At 37.1% G+C, this 19155-nt stretch overlaps 1 protein-coding gene across 3 annotated transcripts in view; it reads left to right on the plus strand.

Moving 5' to 3' along the window:
• The window catches only part of MYO16 (myosin XVI), a 363109-nt gene that overhangs the window by 178655 nt on the left and 165299 nt on the right, over window positions 1-19155 (plus strand). For all 3 annotated transcript variants that reach the window (XM_021415119.1, XM_021415129.1, XM_021415137.1), the window contains 5 exons: window positions 442-517; window positions 1863-2016; window positions 8889-9039; window positions 16744-16854; window positions 18493-18558. In XM_021415119.1, coding sequence (XP_021270794.1) covers window positions 442-517; window positions 1863-2016; window positions 8889-9039; window positions 16744-16854; window positions 18493-18558 — 558 coding nt within the window. The remainder of the gene's footprint in view (window positions 1-441; window positions 518-1862; window positions 2017-8888; window positions 9040-16743; window positions 16855-18492; window positions 18559-19155) is intronic.

Consider the following 19155-nt stretch of genomic DNA (forward strand, 5'->3'; position numbering starts at 1 on the left):
AATATGTCAATTTCCACTGCTGACAAAGAAGAGATTTACTTTCAGGGTAGATGTGACTCATACTCCTTTGGCGGTGGTGGTGCACAGTTGGTGAACTAGACATAAAGAAATACTTACCATTTCAATCTTGACAGGTGATGATGTAGGGTTGGTTTCTTTTCCTTGCTGATGAGGATTTCTTTATACATGTACGGATGGAGGGAGACTTTGGGGTTGGACTTACGCTGAGGATACAGTGAAGTTGAATGAGAACTATATTTTACTCTGCCTCTTGTGATTTATACAAGTCTGTAAATTAGCTCCAGAAAGTGGAATTTTGGAGATGTTGCCTTTGGTTTATTCAGTGATTTCAGCTAGTATGGGAAGGACCAAATTCACTGAATGACAAATGTACTACTGTCCTACTTCTGCCATTTCATTTTCTGTTTTTGCCCATTTTAGACCAGCCTTGTGAAGCTGCTTTTGATGCACTGGGCAAATCCCAATCTTCTTAACTGCAATAATGAGAAACCTTCAGGTAGGTGAAAATCTATGCAAGTTATCTATGTATTAGTTACCATGATACTTCCTTCTTGCTGGCTTGTTATACACAGACATGCACACATAAACATGCACACACTCACGCATATATGCATGTGTAGGTATGCATATACTTTATATAGTATGTATACTTACATGCATAAATACATGCATATATATTTTTTTGTATATTGCTGAGAATTGCTAGTCATGATCATGTCAAGGACCTCATATCCCATGATGACATTTTCTTTCACACGTTGCATTCTGTGATCATTTTTATTTCTGTTTCTTCCTTGTAAGTTCTTCAGTGCCTTGGTGATAGCTGCACTTTCTCTTTCTTGGTGACTTCTTACTGAATTCCCTTCTGTTTCTCGGTAGATGATAGTAGGTATCCTCATGAACTAGGATTCCTTTTGCTGCTGACGGAACACAAATTCGCTGTCCAGTTTTCAAATGTAATACCTATTGCTTCCCACAGAATAAGTCACTTTCTTTGACCAAATAGCAACAGAGTTGAAGTATTGACTAAAGGAAATAAAATTATAGACTAATGTAGGTTGGAGGGGACTTCAGAACTAACCCAATCAACAATGCAGAACTAGTGTCAATAATGCTGTGTAGCAGTGCCAAAGAGAAGAAATCTTCTAGGTCTAGGATAAAATTGAGGATGGAACCTAGTAATATAGAAAATTGTATTACCTTTCTGTCAGATTAGTAGGAGAAACTTCCTTTACATAATAAAATAGGTAAAGTTATGCTTCAGATAATGTGCCATCTACAGGTGTACTGCTAGGGGACTTCAAAAAAATCTCATGAAAGTTGTTTGTGTTTAGATACATGACAGTTTTTATTAAATACTAGGGACTAAACTGAGATCACCTAATTATACAGCTGGCTAAACACATTTAGAATGCATTAGATACCACTGAGTTAACTGTATTTCTGGTCTGCAATCACATCTCATTTCAGCACTTCTGTACATAAATCTAGTTTGTAGAAATGTAATAGATTTGAAAAGAATTTGAGTATGTTTCATTGAAGTACAGAGGTGAAAGAGTCGTGTTGTTTATCCTGATGTCCTATGAATCCTCAAATAAATAGTTCACTACAGACTGATTTTGAAGTTTTGTAAATAACAGCTTAATTTCATACTGAATTCATTCAATTATGTATTTCAAGTATTATCTTATGATCAGTATCTGAGCAATTCTTTTCATTTTAACAAAATGCTTATCTAGCCAGCTGCTTAATCTTAATTTGATCTGGGGAGTTGAATTGAAAGGAGCTTTTCTGTACTGTTTTTTTTTTTTGTCTGATATCTTGATGTTCCAATGTCTTAGATATTGCAGCTTCTGAGTTTATTGAGGAAATGCTTCTGAAGGCTGAAATTGTTTGGGAGGAAAAAATGAAAGACCCTTTATCTGTTTCTGCTTTATCTCAAGAAGAGCCTTATGAAGAGATCATCCATGATCTGCCCACACTTTCCAATAAACTGTAAGTGTTTCTGTTAAGAGTGATGCATCCTGTCTGTGTCCTTGGAGATAAACCTGACCGAACATGGCCCTGGTCGTCCTGCTACATGTGGCCCTGATTGAGCAGGGAGGCTGTACAAGATCACCTCTGTAGAGGTCCCTTCCAACCTCAGCCGTCCTGTAACTCTGTGTGATTTGATGGATCTGATGGATCAAGTGTTTCATTTTGGAAATTTACTGAATCTTTTTATTTTCTCCCTTCTTCCCCTTTTTCCTTTTTCCCCTTTTTCATTTTTTCCCCTTTTCCTTTCTTCTTGTCGACCTTAATTCTAAAAATCTTAATTCAACCTTAATTCTATGAGTAGTAAAATACATTGTTATGATAGCCAGTAAAATCAACTGTCATTATCTTTAGCGGAATTATTAGTTTAATACTATAGATCCAACAATCCTTTTATTAAGGTAGATGGGAATAGTGTAGTAAAGCTACAAATGCCAATGATAGAAGCAGGGACAAGACCTCAAAGTAAAAATCACAGATAAAATGATATGACTTCAGGTAACTACAGCTTTGTAGTTAGATTTGTACTACTTAAAATTCAAGTGTAATGAAGTTGAATTTCACAATGCATTGAATCAAGGAGTCAATTTGTGTCTTAAATTGTAAATTTTAAACTTCTCATATTTTCTTGTAAATCATAAGATTGTCATATGTAAGTGAAAAGAGATGTAAAATGGGTATGAAACATGCATGGTAGTTTTATGGTGGAGCAAGTTGTCAATTTCTCAAATTCTAATTTCCATATACTCCGTCAGAGTTTTAAAAGGTACCGACAATTTCTTTATACGCAACACAGTTGCCATATACTTGCTTCATAGTTGAAGCGTGTTAGTAACATGAGGCTGTGAAATACTGTGTATTTTTTTTTTTTTTTTTGGACCAACCACCAGAGAGTATATTGGGAAAAAAATAAATAAAACCTCTCAAATTGTATATAGAGAGACAGAGAAGATATATTTACTTTCATTTTTAACAGTTATAATTTGTAGTCTGCAGAACATATTTGGAACACAATGAAATCTGATAGGAGTAAGCAATTGTTATGAAATGATCAATCTGTTAAATTTAGAATTCCATGGGCTCTACTTAAATGTAGTAAAGAGTGCATATTTCATGGATAGTAGATGTGAAGTATTGTTTCTTTTTCTTGGTAGTACTAACGTGCATAACTGGGTTACTGCATTAATGCTTGTGGAATTATTAATTTCTGATGTTTTGTAATTCCTTATGAAATATATGGTCCTCTAGTCTAATCCACTGTTTCACTAATCTGAATCATGCTTCTCAACTGTCCTTTAAATTAGAATTATGAATTTTGAGTTAAAAACAAAGGATTTAGATTCTCAAACATAATGAAAAACTGTATTTTGAAGTATTAATGAAAGTTATAGTATCAGAAGTAGAAAGTACATAGATTACTTCTGTAACACTGTAACATTGCCTAGCAAAATATTTTTTTTAGTTTTAGAGGCTTTCATCACTTCTTTATTTTTCCTGTGACTATGGATAATGTATCATCCACTTTTCATTTCCAGTGTTTTATATTGTAGAATTTTTTTGCTAGATTTTGTACTAGATACTGTTCTTTAAGGGTAAAACACATAAACCTTTAAAATGCATGGTTTGAGCATGATAGAAGCAGTTTGAGAATCTTCTTTCTCCACACTTTCATTCCTGAAATGCAAGAGCTATTTTTTTGAGAACTTTCTAAATGGTTACTCTTCATATGACAGTTATACAAAACTGCCATGGGTGGTGAACTTCACTGGAAGTATTGGAAAAGCAAAAGACATTGAGTGGAAAAATAATGGAGATAGATTTATTTATGAAAGTGGGCAGATTAACCTCTGTTGCATTTCTTGGCAGCTTTGTCCCAGTGTGTGACTGCAGTGAATTCAGTGGTGCTTACACAGCCTACGTGAGAATGCAGTACTAGGTCAAACCAAAGATCTCTTTAGTCCTGTACACTGCCTTCAAGAGTGACCCACTGGAAATAGCGAGCAGGGGGAAAATGTAAGGGTATGGTAAGCTTGAAGTAATGCTGCTTTGGCATGTTCTCCAGAGTTTCAGCAGTCCTAGGTTTAGAGACTTCTTGAGATAGAACTTTGCACTGAGTAGCTCTCAGGCCTGCTATAGGCGTGGTGGATATCAGAGGACTGTCTGGCCAGCCAGCCAATCCTTCTAAGGATCCTTCTTCCCATCTCCAGAAGGGAGAGCTCTTAGAAGGGAAAAGAACTGGTGCACGTACATGATAAGGATATCATTACTGGAAATCTAGAAAATATGAGTTATCCATACCATACTCTCTGCAGAGTTCCACTTAGCTTAGAAACAGTATTTATCTCAGTTATGTAGTGTGCTTTCTCAACAGTGAAAAACGAAGCCTTACAGAGGGTTATTCTTCCAGATGATAATAGCTGTTTTCTCAAGATAGAGTGAATTATCCTCAGGAGTGCCTTTTAATCTTGGTTCATTAGGGAGGCAGCCTAGACAACTGTTCAGCCAAATTCTTACCTTTTCAGTGGCTATTGCTGAAAGCGAGGAGTTCTGCCTTTTGTGCTCTATTAAAGCCCTTGGACAGACATGTAAGATGCTACATTGAAGATGAATCTGTGCTATTCTTGTGTATCAAACAAGTGCTGCAAAGACAAATGCACAGTAATAACCTACAGTTACAATTGCTTTAGCCTGTATTATTTCCGTACTCCATCAACTATCCTGACATACAGAAGTATGTTTAGACTGATGAGATAGTTTCACAAGAGTTAATTTAAGTCTGTGTTGTAGTTGTATTTCTTTGTGGCCATCTCTCAGTAGAGAAAAGCATTGTAAAGGAGACTGCAAAATGATAAGCAATTACAAATAGGATGTGCTCTTTGTCAACAAATCTGATTTTGCTGGTTCTAGATTAAATTATTGTATTGATTTCTGGAAGAAAACTATGAAAAGACTGATTGAACGTCTGTATCTTTACTCAGTTAAAAAAAAAAAAATAGTGGTTTGTGCTGTGCTAGGTTATCAAGTGGACCTGTTTTCCTTTAGTGAAGCATTGAGTTTATCCACCTGAATCTGTTGTTGTGAAGCACTGATTTCAGTATTAGAGTGCTTTTTTCCTCATTCTTCTACTGAGTTACTGAGGAACTACAGAGTACTTTAGTCTATCTGATTGAGGAGAGGTGGAATGGGAAGGAAATGAATGGGCTGACCCGAGCTGTCACTCGCACAGCCACCTTCCCCCCTCTCGTCCCTCTTAGTGGGACAGTGGGAAGAGGAGAATTAGGAAGGAGAAAGCTTGTGGGCTGAGGTAAGGACAGGGAGTTTGCTTACTGGCCTCAATCAGCAGATTCAGCTTGGGGAATTTAACTTAGTTTTTGCCACACTTTTTGAAGTGTTTAATGCATTCAGAAGTTTATGTAATGGAACTTCAAAAAGTTTTTAGACTGACATTTCAGATATTATGCAGTTTACGTTTGCCAGTGGACGGATTACAGAAAAAGAACAGAAGTTCTGTTGAATTAAACCTGTAAGTTCAAAGAGCACATGAAAATGCCATTGCAGACTCTGTCTTGATAGAATTCTTTTTACATGATTTTTCTACGTAGATAGAAGCTGCAGTATTGATTCAAATATTGATGATAAAACCAAGTCATTGATTTAATTGATAGCCAAAGATGCAAACTTCATATGTTCTTGTTTGGAAATGAAAGAACTCAATTAAACTCCTGGATTTGCAAGGTAACCAAAGTCTTTTTGTAAGAAACAATGAAATGCCAGAGGGTGGAAATTTATAGAAAACCATCTTAGATTACCTAAACAAGCAAATAAATTAATTGTATACATGGTAGCTTGTATACCTAAAAACTGAAGTGACTATTTCTCCATGTAACATGCAAGATCTTTTCCAAGTCATATATGCTAGTACCAACAGTGCTACCTTTTTTCAAACACAGTTACTTTGGATAACTATCCTGATCTATTATGTAAAATCATTTTGGCTTAACTCTCCCTTTGTGGATTATTATCTGTTACTTATCACAAAAGAGTTCACGCCAACCCACTTGCCTACGTTACCATAAAATCTCTTGCCCTGTCCTGTAGTTGAATTTTCAGTAGCATTGCTTCACTTCATCTTGTGACTGATATAAATAGATATAAAAGTGAATAGAAATGTTTTTCTCATCTTTCTGGAAACATTTTATTTCAGTTTGTTGCATTCTTCACAGTATCTTCTTGAACCTGAGGCATAAGGAACAGTAGAAATTATTTTTAATCTGCTTTTTTTCTCTTGTAATCATTCATTTTTTTTGTTGTAATTTGAGTAATATGCCAGCATTTCCATCACTTGAAGTGCTTTGCACAGATGCACATATCTTAAGGGATGTTTTTCTTTACATCAAGACATGGAACACTTCTGTTTAAGTCATGGCATATTGCCTTTTTAAGTTAAAAAAATGCATCTGTTGAAACAGGAGGTATTTTTTTTGCCCATTTAACTGTCCTTTGCAACTAAGCCTCTTCAGCAACACCTGAAGAGTTTATGGGTAACGTGAGAAGTTTATGGTGGAATTTTGAAAACATTGTTTCTAATGCATGCTATATAGTTAGCAAAAAAGTGGGAGGTTTAAACAGAAAAAGGTTAAATTTCACACACAAAAAAATACTGGATCTTCTCAATTTATTTATCTACATAGTCCATCTTTCATCAATTCAGGCCTGAACTGACTGAAGTCAGAAGGTGCCAAATCCAGACTTCATGGTGGGTGTGGTAGGACAGTCCAGACAAGATGGGGCCTGGTGTTATTGTGTTGCAAGAGGAATTTGTCTTCTTCTCTGGCCTGATTCAGGGAGTTCAAGCCTTCAGCTTAGTCAGCGTTATGATCTAGTGATCAGAATTGATGATTTGTCTGGGTTCCAGAAAATCAAGAAGGATCACCCCTTTGCTATACCAAAAGACAGCACACATCACTTTACTCTCTTTGGGCTGCATCTTGAACTTTTTTTTTGATGGGGAGTTCACATGTTGCCATTCCATGGATTGCCATTTTGACTGTGGTTCATAGTGGTGACATCACATCTTGTCAATGGTAATGATGTGAACAAGGAAACTGTCACCTTCAGCCTCATATTAGTTCAATAAATCCAGACAAACTTGTTTACAGTGTTCTTTCTCTTTCTCTGTGAACATTCGTGGGAGCCAACTGGCACAAACTTTGTGATATTCCAACATTGCCACCATCATTTCCAACACATTGAAGCCAATATTCAGCTCTGTACAGAGTTCCCTGGTTGTAACCCGCCAATTCGCATGGATGAGCTGATCAGGATGCTCTTCATTATGTGACAGCTGTGCGTGGTTGTCTGGAATGTGGCTGTCTTTCACATCATTGTTGTCACTGCTGAAATGCACCTCCCACAGCCTCACTGTGCTCCCATCCACTGGTTGGTCTCCTGAAACGTTCAGCAAGAGTTGATGGATGTCAAAAGGTGCTATATTTTTTGACATGGAAGAATTGAATGATCACCTTTTGCTTCATATGCACTTCCATGTCAGTTGCCATTGTGTCATACTGCCCCTCTGCTGCCATCTGTTGCACGGCAACAAGATGTAACGGAATATTGGTGGGAAGATTCAACCTCTACCTTCATACGACCAACATCTACCTCCGACACTGTGGGCCAACATAGTAAAATAGGAGACGTTACTTTCAGAGCAACTCTTGTACATGAAAAGGGCTAGATAATGCCTCAAAAGCAAGGCAAATTCAAAAACATTTGGCTCCTGGATCTTTTGTCTGTGTCACAATTGGTGAATGGATTTACAGCCAAATTATCTTACATGAATCAAAGCAGTAAATAGAAACTTTTATTTTCACTGGTGTTCTTCTGGACATTTTGCATTAAAATGTTTGAAACAGAATATCCTATAGTGGAATGCACTATTCCAACATTGACTCCATGTCTACTTTTAAAATAAATTACATACACATTATGGCAAGGACTTGATGTATACTCCATGAGATTGTCTCATTTGCACTATTAGGGGCCAAACTATTGTTTTGTGTGATGTTTGTGTTCTCAACTCCAGGGGCTGATTCCTCGCTAATTCTTCTGGGTGTAAAACACTGCCCAAATCATCCAAGGTTTTGACGTTGTTTTTCAGAACTGTGGTATGGTCTGATGTATCAGTAGGGAAAATATCTCCAGGCATGTAAAAATACGTTTATGTTTACATGTGAATAAAATGCATTGTACGTACTGGCAGTGATTTCAGGAGTCTGTTTGTGGTTTTTGTTTTTGTTTTTTTCTTTTTTTTAAACTATATCACAAATACAAAGCCGCTTTTAGTCATAAAATGCAGCTTGGACGTTGTCTAATTATGAAAAGCTAAAAGTTGTTGGATTTTATTTTTTTTAACTGCAGTGGCAATATCTGTATTGAATTATTTTAAACACATTACTTTTCAAAACGGTATTACATACGTTAATTGTGCATTTTCAATTCAGTTTTCAAATTGCCTATTGATTTGCCAGCCTAGTGCTGTCAAATAGAGGCTCATGCATATTCTGTTTGGTTTGCTTAGTTCTGCTTCAAAACGGATATGCATAAAGGTGAATTTTAAATCAAAGTGTTCTGCTCTGTGTCTTTAGGAACAGACCCACCCTGGTGAACAGTTTATTTTATTTCCAATTTCTATTTTTGTACTTGAACTAACATTAGTGTCTCAGCCTTGAATTGTACCTTAGTTCTGTGTTTGTGCCACCCACATTGGTCAATCTTTTGTTTATTTGACGTCTTCAGCAGGAATCTAATTGCTTTATTGATTCTCTTTGTAGCAATCCCCTGGCTTTACCGATTGCCAAGCAAGACAGTTTGCTGGAGAAAGACACCATGTTCAAGGATGCAGCAAAAGGTTTGTGTAAGCAGCAATCTCAAGACAGTGCATCTGAAAGCGTCATGATGAACAGTGCAGCCAAACTTGAACAGGTATGGCATACAAATTCCTGAAGTGTTTTTATTGTTTAGGCGTGGAAATTGTAAATTTAATGAAGCCAAAGAAGGTGGTAATTTTTTTTCTCCTCATCACAAAGCAGCATGATTTGCACTGTGGAGCTTTGTCTCCTTGATCACAGTCTGGCCCTGCAAAGAGCTTTCTCTCTTCAAAAGCACCAACTGCCTTTTGCCAGCTCCTGGATGAAATCGGTGGCTCTGTGCTGCTCAGGCCTTATTGGTGGTTGGCAGGAGTGGAGGGACAAGTCTTAGTGCTGCTAAAAGTGTGCTCCAGTCTCCAGCTTGGGTTTACAAAGGAAAGAAACACAGCTTGGGAGACTGCAAAACCAAAAGACCATGTCTGGGGAATATTAAATTGCAAAATAAGTGACTAATTCAGAGATAGGAATTGCCAGATTTTCAGCTGCAGTGTTAACTCCCTGTCATGTCCTGATATATTAGGATGCAGACACATTTTACAGTTTCTTCCACAGGATCACAGCCTCATTCAGTGCATAGGGTGAATGCAAAAGGAGGCAATTACCTATTGCTTGTATATCTGGCACATCCTAACTTTAAATATTTAGAACCTAAGTATTATTTTTTGGGAGGTACAAGTGGCTTTATATTTTGTTATATGTATTTGGGAAACACATATTCCAGAAGTATTTAGCCATTTGCAAAAAAAAAAAACACAAAAAAAAACTACTTAGAATTGGAGGTTGGAAGGAAGAATTTCCTTTTAAAGTCACTTGCTGTGCATTTGAAGCATAACAAAGGAGCAGAATGCTGATTTCATTTAAACCATGTTCAGTTTAGAATAACTGTATGCCTGCCTTGGCAGAAGCATTCATATTCCAATGCCTCTTGAATATGTTTCAAAGGAATGTTGTGTTAATCATATGAGATCAGTCAGTGAATTCATATGTCAGTCATATGAGTCTGTCTCTGAAAGTGCTCAGCTTTGGAATCCGCAGTTCCCTTCTCAGTCTCTTCCACTTTAAGATACCACAAAACGTTTTACACTTGGCTTACATCTTGTTTTCATTTCATACAAATTGTGGCCTTGCTGACTGTACACTCCTGTGACAAAAACACAGTCAATCCAGCAGAGAAGAAATGGTAGAAGTGCTTCCAACTGCTTTAGTAAGAACCCTATTACAATTGTACAGAAAGAGAGGGAGGTGCTTAACTGAGTCTTGCTGAAACTGATATTTCCTTTTGTATGTTCAACAAATGTTTGGACATGAATATACATACTTCCTTTTGTTTGATTCTGTTTTTGTGCAGACTTTGCTAAAATTATTCAAGTTTTCAATATCTCTGGGCTAGACTTTAGCTTTTTAGTAAAACATATGCAGAAGCTCATCAGAGAAGCAGCTGATTGTCAAGGTGAGAAAGGGCAACCAAGGGTCTCCATGCTGATAGCATACCCCTCCACCATGATGTTTAGAGTCAATTCTGAGTCCCAGTGTAGATCTTAAAACATTACTCCTTCTGTTTCTCAATACTTCTGTGCCACTTCCCACAATAGGTCAATTCAAAGACACAACAGCAGAATGAAAAGGTTAATCTCTTTTAGCTGCATTAGCTGAGAAATTTCTGCAGAAAACTCTGTGAAATTCTGCTCCATTCAAACCAGAAGGAATGTTTATCTTATGGTCTTTCAGAAGCAGTAAAAACTACAAATATTGCCTGATATCTGTAGTTGCTGGATAAGGAATGATGCTCCCTTGGAAGTGAATAAGCAATTCCTACATTCCTACTTGGGATATCAGCACTGACAGGAGATGGGCTAGAAACCTTGCTATTTCAGCTGTTGCATTTGTAAATGACTGGTTGCATTGAAAAAAATCGTGGATTAACAGAACTTTTTGGTTGGTGAAGGCTTAATAAGTTTAAGTTAATAGTTTTTAAGGAGAAAAGAGAAGAAAACATTTTAATCACTTCAAGAAGTAGTTTAATTTTTGCAAACTGAGTAGTTTTCATGTTTTGTCAAAGTAAGAATATGAGCTTTATTGTTTTTCTGAAATGGTGTGATTATTGTTGGTAGGTGAATGGTTGGACTGGATGATCTTGTAGGTCTTTTCCAACCTAGCTAATTTTATGATTCTATGATTCTGTGATTCTATAATCAGTCTGGAAACCAGACTTCCCATCAAAAATGTTTAGTGTTTTAGCATGCTCTTGCTATTTTATTTCCTGTATTTATTGGCAATTTTTTTTTTTTTTTTTTTTACAGAACATTAAACTTCAGTAATTTAATCACACTGCTTGCTGTGAGCAGTACTTTGCATTTCTGCCGAGAAGGATGTAGGTCATGAGCCAGCAGTGTGCCCTTGTGGCTAAGAAGGCCGATGTGATCCTGGGGTATATTAAAAACAGTGTGGTCAGCAGGTCAAGGGAGGTGATCCTCAACCTCTATTCTGCCCTGGTGAGGCCACATCTGAAGTTCTGTGTCAGCTCAAGAAAGACAGGAAACTGCTGGAGAGAGCCCAGTGGAAGGCTACAAAGATGACTATGGGCCTGGAGTATCTCCCTTGTGAGGAAAGGCTGAGAGACCTGGAGCTGTTCAGACTGAGGAAGAGAAAAGTGAGGGGGCATCTTATGAATGCTTAGAAATATCTAAAGGACAGGAGTCAAGTGCACGGGGCTAGGCTCTTTTCAGTGGTGCCCAGTGACAGGAGAGGGATGATGGGCACAAACTGGAACACAGGAAAAAACCACCTGGATGCTTTCCTGTGCAACCTGCTGTAGGGAACCTGCTTTAGCAGGGAGCTGGAGTAGATGGTCTCCAGAGGTCCCTTCCAACCCCTATGATTCTGTGAATTAGTCATTCTTTCATTCTTATCTCTTGTAAATAAGGAGCTGTCTATCATGATCTGACCTCTGGCCCTATGAATTGAGGCAGCAAAAATTGCCAAAGTTGAAGAAAAGCAATCAAGACCAACATTTTCTTTTATTTCAAATGTTCTTTTTAGTGTAGTGGCAGCTTTTTCAGTAACTCTGTGAGGAGGGAAATTTTGTTCTGTACTACTGAGCATTCCATATGAAATATAGGTATACATATATCATATCCTTATTGGTGTATGTAGTACATGGACCTTAATTATAAGAGCTGATCTTTCCAAATAACACATTTTGATAATATATATATATATTAATGTGTAACTTGGAAACTGAAATTTTTGTTTAGGGGCGATACCAGAGGAAAGCCTGGAACAATCCCCTCCCACTACCCCTCCCTCTTAAGTATACTAATTCTAATGAATTTCACTATCTTTTATTCTTTCCAGTCTCATTACAAACTACATTCAAAGTAATCATGTTCTGTTTAATTTTTCAGTAGGATGTGTGGAGTCACTGCTTGGATTTTATGTTCATATATTATTGAAATAGATCAGCATGATATTTCCAGGGCTTTGTATCAGAAATATCATACATTCCTGGGCAATATGGCATGCACATTAGGCCTTTATTGGAGGATCAGAGAGAAAAATTTCATCTTATTACATCTGAAACATGCATTTTTAATAGAGAAAGGCCATAACTTTTTTGGCTTTGAGAAAACTAACAGCTCAGATTTTTATGTAGCCTCAGGTATTTTTAATTGCAAAAATAATGAAAAAGAACCTTAACAAAATATTATTCCTCATGAAGCAAGATTTTTATTTCATGAAGCATATGAGATGGTGATCAAATGACTACATTTATACAGCATTTTAGGTCTTTTTTGGATTGTGTTAGCTTTTGCTTTTTCCAAGGTAGAAGCTGTTCTTTGATCATATGTAGTTTCAAAGTCTGTGTTGCCAAACAAAGAAAGCAGTATGAATAATTTCTGGAATTTTAGTCTAGCTGGGAATTTCTCCTTTCAGCTGTAAGGATATTTTTCTAGTTGTACTCATTCAGCAAAGAAGTATAGATTACATCTCATCTTTTTCTAAATTAGATCCTTTAAAGTATTTTATCTTTGGCTTATAGTTCTTGTTTACATATTATTAATAGAATCATAGAATGACTTGGCTTGGAAAGAACCTTAAAGATATCTAGTTCCAATCCCGTGCCATGGGCAGGGCTGCCCCCCACCAGCTCAGGCTGCCCAGGGCCTCATCTAACCTGGCCTAGAGTGCCTCCGGGGTGGGGCACCCACAGCTTCTCTGGGCAGTCTGTGCCAGTGCCTCAACACTCTCCATGTAAAAAAATTCTGCCTAACATCTAACCTAAATATCCTCTCTTTTAGTTTAAAGCCATTCCCCCTTATCCTATCACAATCAGACCATGTAAAAAGTAATTCTCCCTCCTTTTTATAAGTTCTCCTCAAATACTGGTCTCCCCAGAGCCTTCTCTTCTCCAAGCTAAACAAGCCCACCTCTCCCAACTTTTTTTTTCATAAAGAGAAGTGCTCCAGCCCTTTGATCATCTTCATGGCCCTTCTCTGGACCCGCTCCAACAGCTCTACATCTTTCTTGTGCTGGATGCCCCAGGCCTGGATGCAGTACTCCAGAGGGGGCCTGAGGTGGACACAGTAGAGGGGGACAGTCGCCTCCCTCTCCCTATTGGCTAACCCTCCTTTGATGCAGCCCAGGATATGATTGGCCTTCCAGTCAGCAAGTGCACACTGCTGGCTCATGTCCAGCTTTTTGCCTATCAGCACCCCAAGCCCTTCTTGGCAGGGCTGCTCTCAATGAGTTCTCATTGCAGTTTTCATACATATCTGGGATTGCCCCGACCCAAATGCAACACTTTGCACTTGGCCTTCTTAAACTTCATTATGTTCATGTGGCTCCACTTTTCAAGCCTGTCCAGGTCTTTCTGGATTATGGACTCCATATCTGGACACAGTACTGCAGGTGAGGCTTCACCAGCACAGAGTAGAGGGGCAGGATCACCTCCCTCGCCCTGCTGGACGCACTTCTTTTGATGCAGCCCACGGTATGGTGGCTTTCTGGGCTGCAAGGGCATGTTGCTGGCTCATGACCAGCCTCCCATCCACCAATATCTCCAAGTCTTTTTTGGCAGGGCTACACACAATCCTTTCATCTCTCATCTTGTATTGGTAGTGAGAATTGCCTTGACCCAGGTGTAAGATCTTGCATTTGGATTTGTTGAACTTCATGAGGTTCACCTGGGCCCACTGCTCCAGCCTGTCTAGGTCCCTCTAAATGGCATCCTGTCCTCATGGTGTGTTGACCGCACCCCACAACTTGGTGTCATCAACAAACTTGCTGAGGGTGCATTCAACCCCACTGTCAATGTAACTGATGAAGATATTAAAGAGTATCAGTCCCAGCACTGAAATCTACATTCACTTTAGTGGGGTGAGGAATACGCCTACAGAATAAGCAGACAGAAAGATGAAGATATAGCAGGCAACCTGTGGACTCTGCCTGCTTATGTCTGCTTGCTCAAAACTGATGTTCTTCTTCCAGAGCCTTGATAGTACAAATGTTGTAAGAAGAAAATTATCATTTCCCAAATCGATCTAAAAGTGAAGAATAGTCATAGTAACATTTCAAGTAACCATTTCAGAGTAGATCTCTTCTGAAAAAGATTGAACCAGGAAAATGAGGACTGTGAAATTTTTAGTTGGCCTCTTTACAGTTTACATGTTGGTTGAAGTAAATATTAAATGTACTTGTAAAAACAGTCATTACATCAGCTATATCTAGGAAATTAAATCCTTGAAATACTTTCTCTTTTACATTTGTACGTTTATTGCTTTCTGGATTAATGAAATGAGAGGTATTTTTCTACAATTTTATGGGGAAAGTAGGAAATAGAAAGCATCATTCAAGAGTGTAATTGGGCACTACTGTTCATCTATGCAGCTGGTATAATACTGACTCTTAAACTACAGTAGGGCATAGAAGCCAATCGAGTATAAAGTTTGTGTTTTGGTAAGAAAATAGTAAGAAAATAATTGAAGACAAGATCAGAGGTTCCCACATTTTTCCAAACACTGTACCAGTCCCCAGATGGAAGCTTGCCGAAGCCTCCAGTATTACAATGAAAATATCCAGCACAGAGCTGTTAAAAGAAAAAAAAATGCACTCGTAGCTGTAGCACTTGAAGTAGAGGAAAGAGCAGAATTGAGTCCTGCACAGACGAAAAGTGCTGCAGGGCTCTGGAACACAATAGGAGCTGGAGATCTCAACCTCTGCTATAGATACTGCTCCTCACAGAGGAAAGATGGCTTCATACATGCTGTCTGTATTTTCTTTACTTTGGCCGTATTTTGCAGTTTCTTTAGGTTGTATTGATTAAGCTGATGTCTCATTATTCAGAACTAATGGATGGATGGAACGGATGGATGGATGTATGGATGGATGAATGGATGAAAAAAAGAGTGGGTCGAGGTAGCCAAATAGTAGTTCTGTGGTAGTGATATTTGCTGTGCATCATTTGTTTCTTCTTGGGAAAAGAGAAGAGTAAGCAATCACTGTTGAGTGAATATTTTGATACTGATATTCAATATTACTATTGTCAGGATAAATATTTTTATTGGACCAAAGCTCTATAATTGTATTTGCATATGTATTTCAAAAGTCTTGGAATACAAAGATGAAGTGAGATAGTTAGTCTTATTTTATTAAGATGAAATTCTTCAGCAGTATCAATCAGCATACCTCTGACAAATGTAGGAAGAAAACCCAGATTTCTGAAATACACCTTGAACCTATAAAAACAATGGAAACTCAGTAGTTTGGGATCAGATTCTCAGTATTAAACGCCAGTATCCATGGTCATTGGGGTCTTCTCCTTACCAGAAGTGCACTCCATGTTCCCCCCCAAATCTCCTGGTCTACTTGCTGCTTTTGAACATCTTCATCATCCATACTCAAAACAGGCACTGCAGAGTATTTTGGTAAACTCAAGCAAATCAAATCATTCTGTCATCATTCACATGAGGATTTTCTGTTTCTAGGTATTCTCTTGACGTGCAAAAATATATATTTTTTAGTTTAACATAAAAGAATTAAGCTAAACTGTAAGTGTAGATCATAATTCATAAGCACACTGCCTGATGTATCAGTGTTTATTCTGGCTTTAATTAAATTTCCCCGTGTCACTGACTTTTTCTATTCTGTCTCCAATTCTGTCATTTGATATTTTTTGTTTTCTTATTTTTTACTTTACCTTGCAGGGTATATATTCTTCATTTCAGAAGTACGAGGCTCATTTAATTCACCAGTTTTGGCTACCGTAGCTGTTTCTGAATCTGTTTTGATCTCTTTAATGACATGATTTCCCCTTTTCATTAACTTCCTTCTATTCTACTGAATTCTCATATAATTTTAAATCCTTCGTAATGTGGAGTAATGTGAGAGATCTGCTAACTATTAGGAAATAAATAGTTTACGTGTACACTTTTATAGTGTTGATTTTTTTGTGCCATAAATTTTCAGTGAAGTGCTCTTGAGCTGGGAATCTATGTGTGTTTAAGGACAGCCAGTGGCACTTGAGTACGGGTCTCTGTTCAAACTCACGGATTTATACACCTTATCATTACTAATTGTTTTTGATGTGCTTCTCTTGCTTAAGATTGTGTAATTGTATAGGAGAAGTGACAACTTTATAGCTTTCTAATGCATTGTACATAAATTCTAGTGATCTAAGCCTATACTTTATGTTAGAACATTAGAGTACAGAATGTTTGGTTGTGAATTTGATTTATTTCTCCATGTAACTTGTGTTTTCTAGATCAAGCTTATGCCTCCAGCTCCAAACGATGACTTGGCTTCTCTGAGTGAGCTAACAGACAGCAGCCTACTTTATGAGATTCAGAAGCGTTTCAATAATAATCAGATATATGTGAGTTACTATTAACTTATCAACAGTAAGCCTTCAGAAGGAGAAAATAAGATACAACTTGTAGAATTACTTTTATAACTACTGGACAGTGACCTAAGCAAACTTATAATTAATATCTGAATGGATGAGGACATATGTGTGTGTAAGCTATGCAATTTCTTGAGTTTATACAGGAAAATCTGAAATAAAAAATGGAATCATACTTTAAATAGGGTCAGATAAAACATATGTGTTTATTCCACGGAGCATCCGTACTGAAAAAAATAGATAGGCATGTGTAATCCTTCCCTCTTAAATTGCTGGAAGATCCTTCCTTCTTTAACGTTATGCTAACTTAAATTTATAAGAGCATATGATTACTGGAAATTTAGAAGAAATTTAAGAAGTAATTAGGGGAGCTTTAATTACTCATACTCTTCCTATATTAAATAAATCATTCTCTATATTCTACGTCATCTAGATACCAAGCCAAAAATTGTAAAGCAAATTTTCTAGTTATTGCCATATTAAACATGGGACTCGTGTAGTTGTACTTCTGTAGAAAAATCTACACTTGAAAATTTTGCTATCTCTGTTCTTATCTTACTCATAACTTATTTCTAATGTATTGAACAGTTGAGTGGCATATTAATGTGAAACATGGAAATTCTCCTTAACATCAAAGACTTATTTCATGTTTCAAGGTGCGTAATAAAGTTCCGTTCTACGGGAAAACCCACCTCTGAAGTTAAGCTTGAGGAGAGAGAGAAAATAAACTACTGCATGTCAGAAGGAAAAAAAGATTATTTTTTACAGAAGGCAATATTTTCCTCCTCCCCAAATAAAAATATTTTGTTTTGTAAAAAGCAGCATAATTGTGACTGTTCACATAATAATTTACTGTCACACTTCTTTAGGGACAAAGGTCTGAAATTTTTGCATTCTAAGAGTGCGATACAGCAACAGCTACTTATGTGGAGTGGGAAATATAGCAGCAAGGGTGACCTACAACCTTCTACTTAAGTACATCTTTAAAATATGAGTTTTTAGACATGAAATAGTGAAATCTTGGCACCTTTGCAATCAGTGGATGATTTGGTTTTACTTTTAATATAGCCAGAATATCTTTCTTTTTATATGCTTGTGCATATTCATACGCATATATAAATTCTAATATATATATCCATTGCTCTGTTTTATCCCACAGAAACGTATTTTAATGTATCAGTTCTATGTAATGAATATAGCATTTCTAAATTCTGTCGTTGAACCCATAAATTTGCTTGAGGAACTTGTTTATGTGCTATGCATGTCACATTTTTGTAATTTAACAAATGGTGAGTTGCAAAGTAACTTTGAAATAATATAACAATAATTTATGCAGTGTAGTTTTTCTGTGCATAATTTCCCATTATAAATGACTCTGTTTTATTACAAAAAAAGTAATTAATGCTATCTGAATTGTAAATTTAGATCTCCATTTAACAAGAATTTAAAAGCACCAAATTCTCAAATTATATTTAATGTATTTATAGCTAGATTTAAGATGCTTTGTGAAAAGTCTTTTCTGGAAGAAATACATTAGACTCAAGAATTAATTTATTTCTTAATCAAGCAATTATACGATACGTCTCATTTCTTTTGTTTTTGTTTCTTCAGACCTACATTGGTGATAAATTGCTGCTTGTTAACCCATTTAAAGAACTTCCCATTTATTCCACCATGGTAAGCATTCTGTCTTTAAAATATTATAGTCTAGAGTTTTTTCAGTGGATTCATATAATTAACTAACGGGCCAGACCTCTGTAATTAATTGACATACACTCTCTTTCTTATGTTGGGAGCAGCTTAGTTTAAATAATTAGCAAAAATTTTTTAATTTCTTCTATGATACCACTGTTTTTGTTATCTGTGTCTTATTTGTATAACAGACACCTTGGTAATGTTTTGTATGGGTAGGAGCATGCACAATTATTAAAAAGTGGTTCCTGTTATGCAGTGTGACATTGGTGGTATCTGCCGCTTCCAAACTTGCAAGAAGAGACAACCATGCTTTATGAAACGGTTGTTTGGGTTCACAACTTGCTAAAAATGCAGTTGTGAAGATGATAACCTGAGAGGTGCTGGAAGACTCAAACTTGTTGTCTGAGCTCCATATCAGGCCATTCAGTTCAGGCACTGTACAGGCAAGGAATGCAGAGTGCTTGGTGTGAGCTTAGACTATGCTGGGGCACTCACACAGATCTGGTATGTGTTGGGCACGGGTAGTGTAGGGGCAAACATGAGTCTGTGTGGGCTCTGTCAGCTGCACAGAGCCACTTA

This window comes from Numida meleagris, chromosome 1 (assembly GCF_002078875.1).
Source record: "Numida meleagris isolate 19003 breed g44 Domestic line chromosome 1, NumMel1.0, whole genome shotgun sequence".
Taxonomy (NCBI): Eukaryota; Metazoa; Chordata; class Aves; order Galliformes; family Numididae; genus Numida; species Numida meleagris.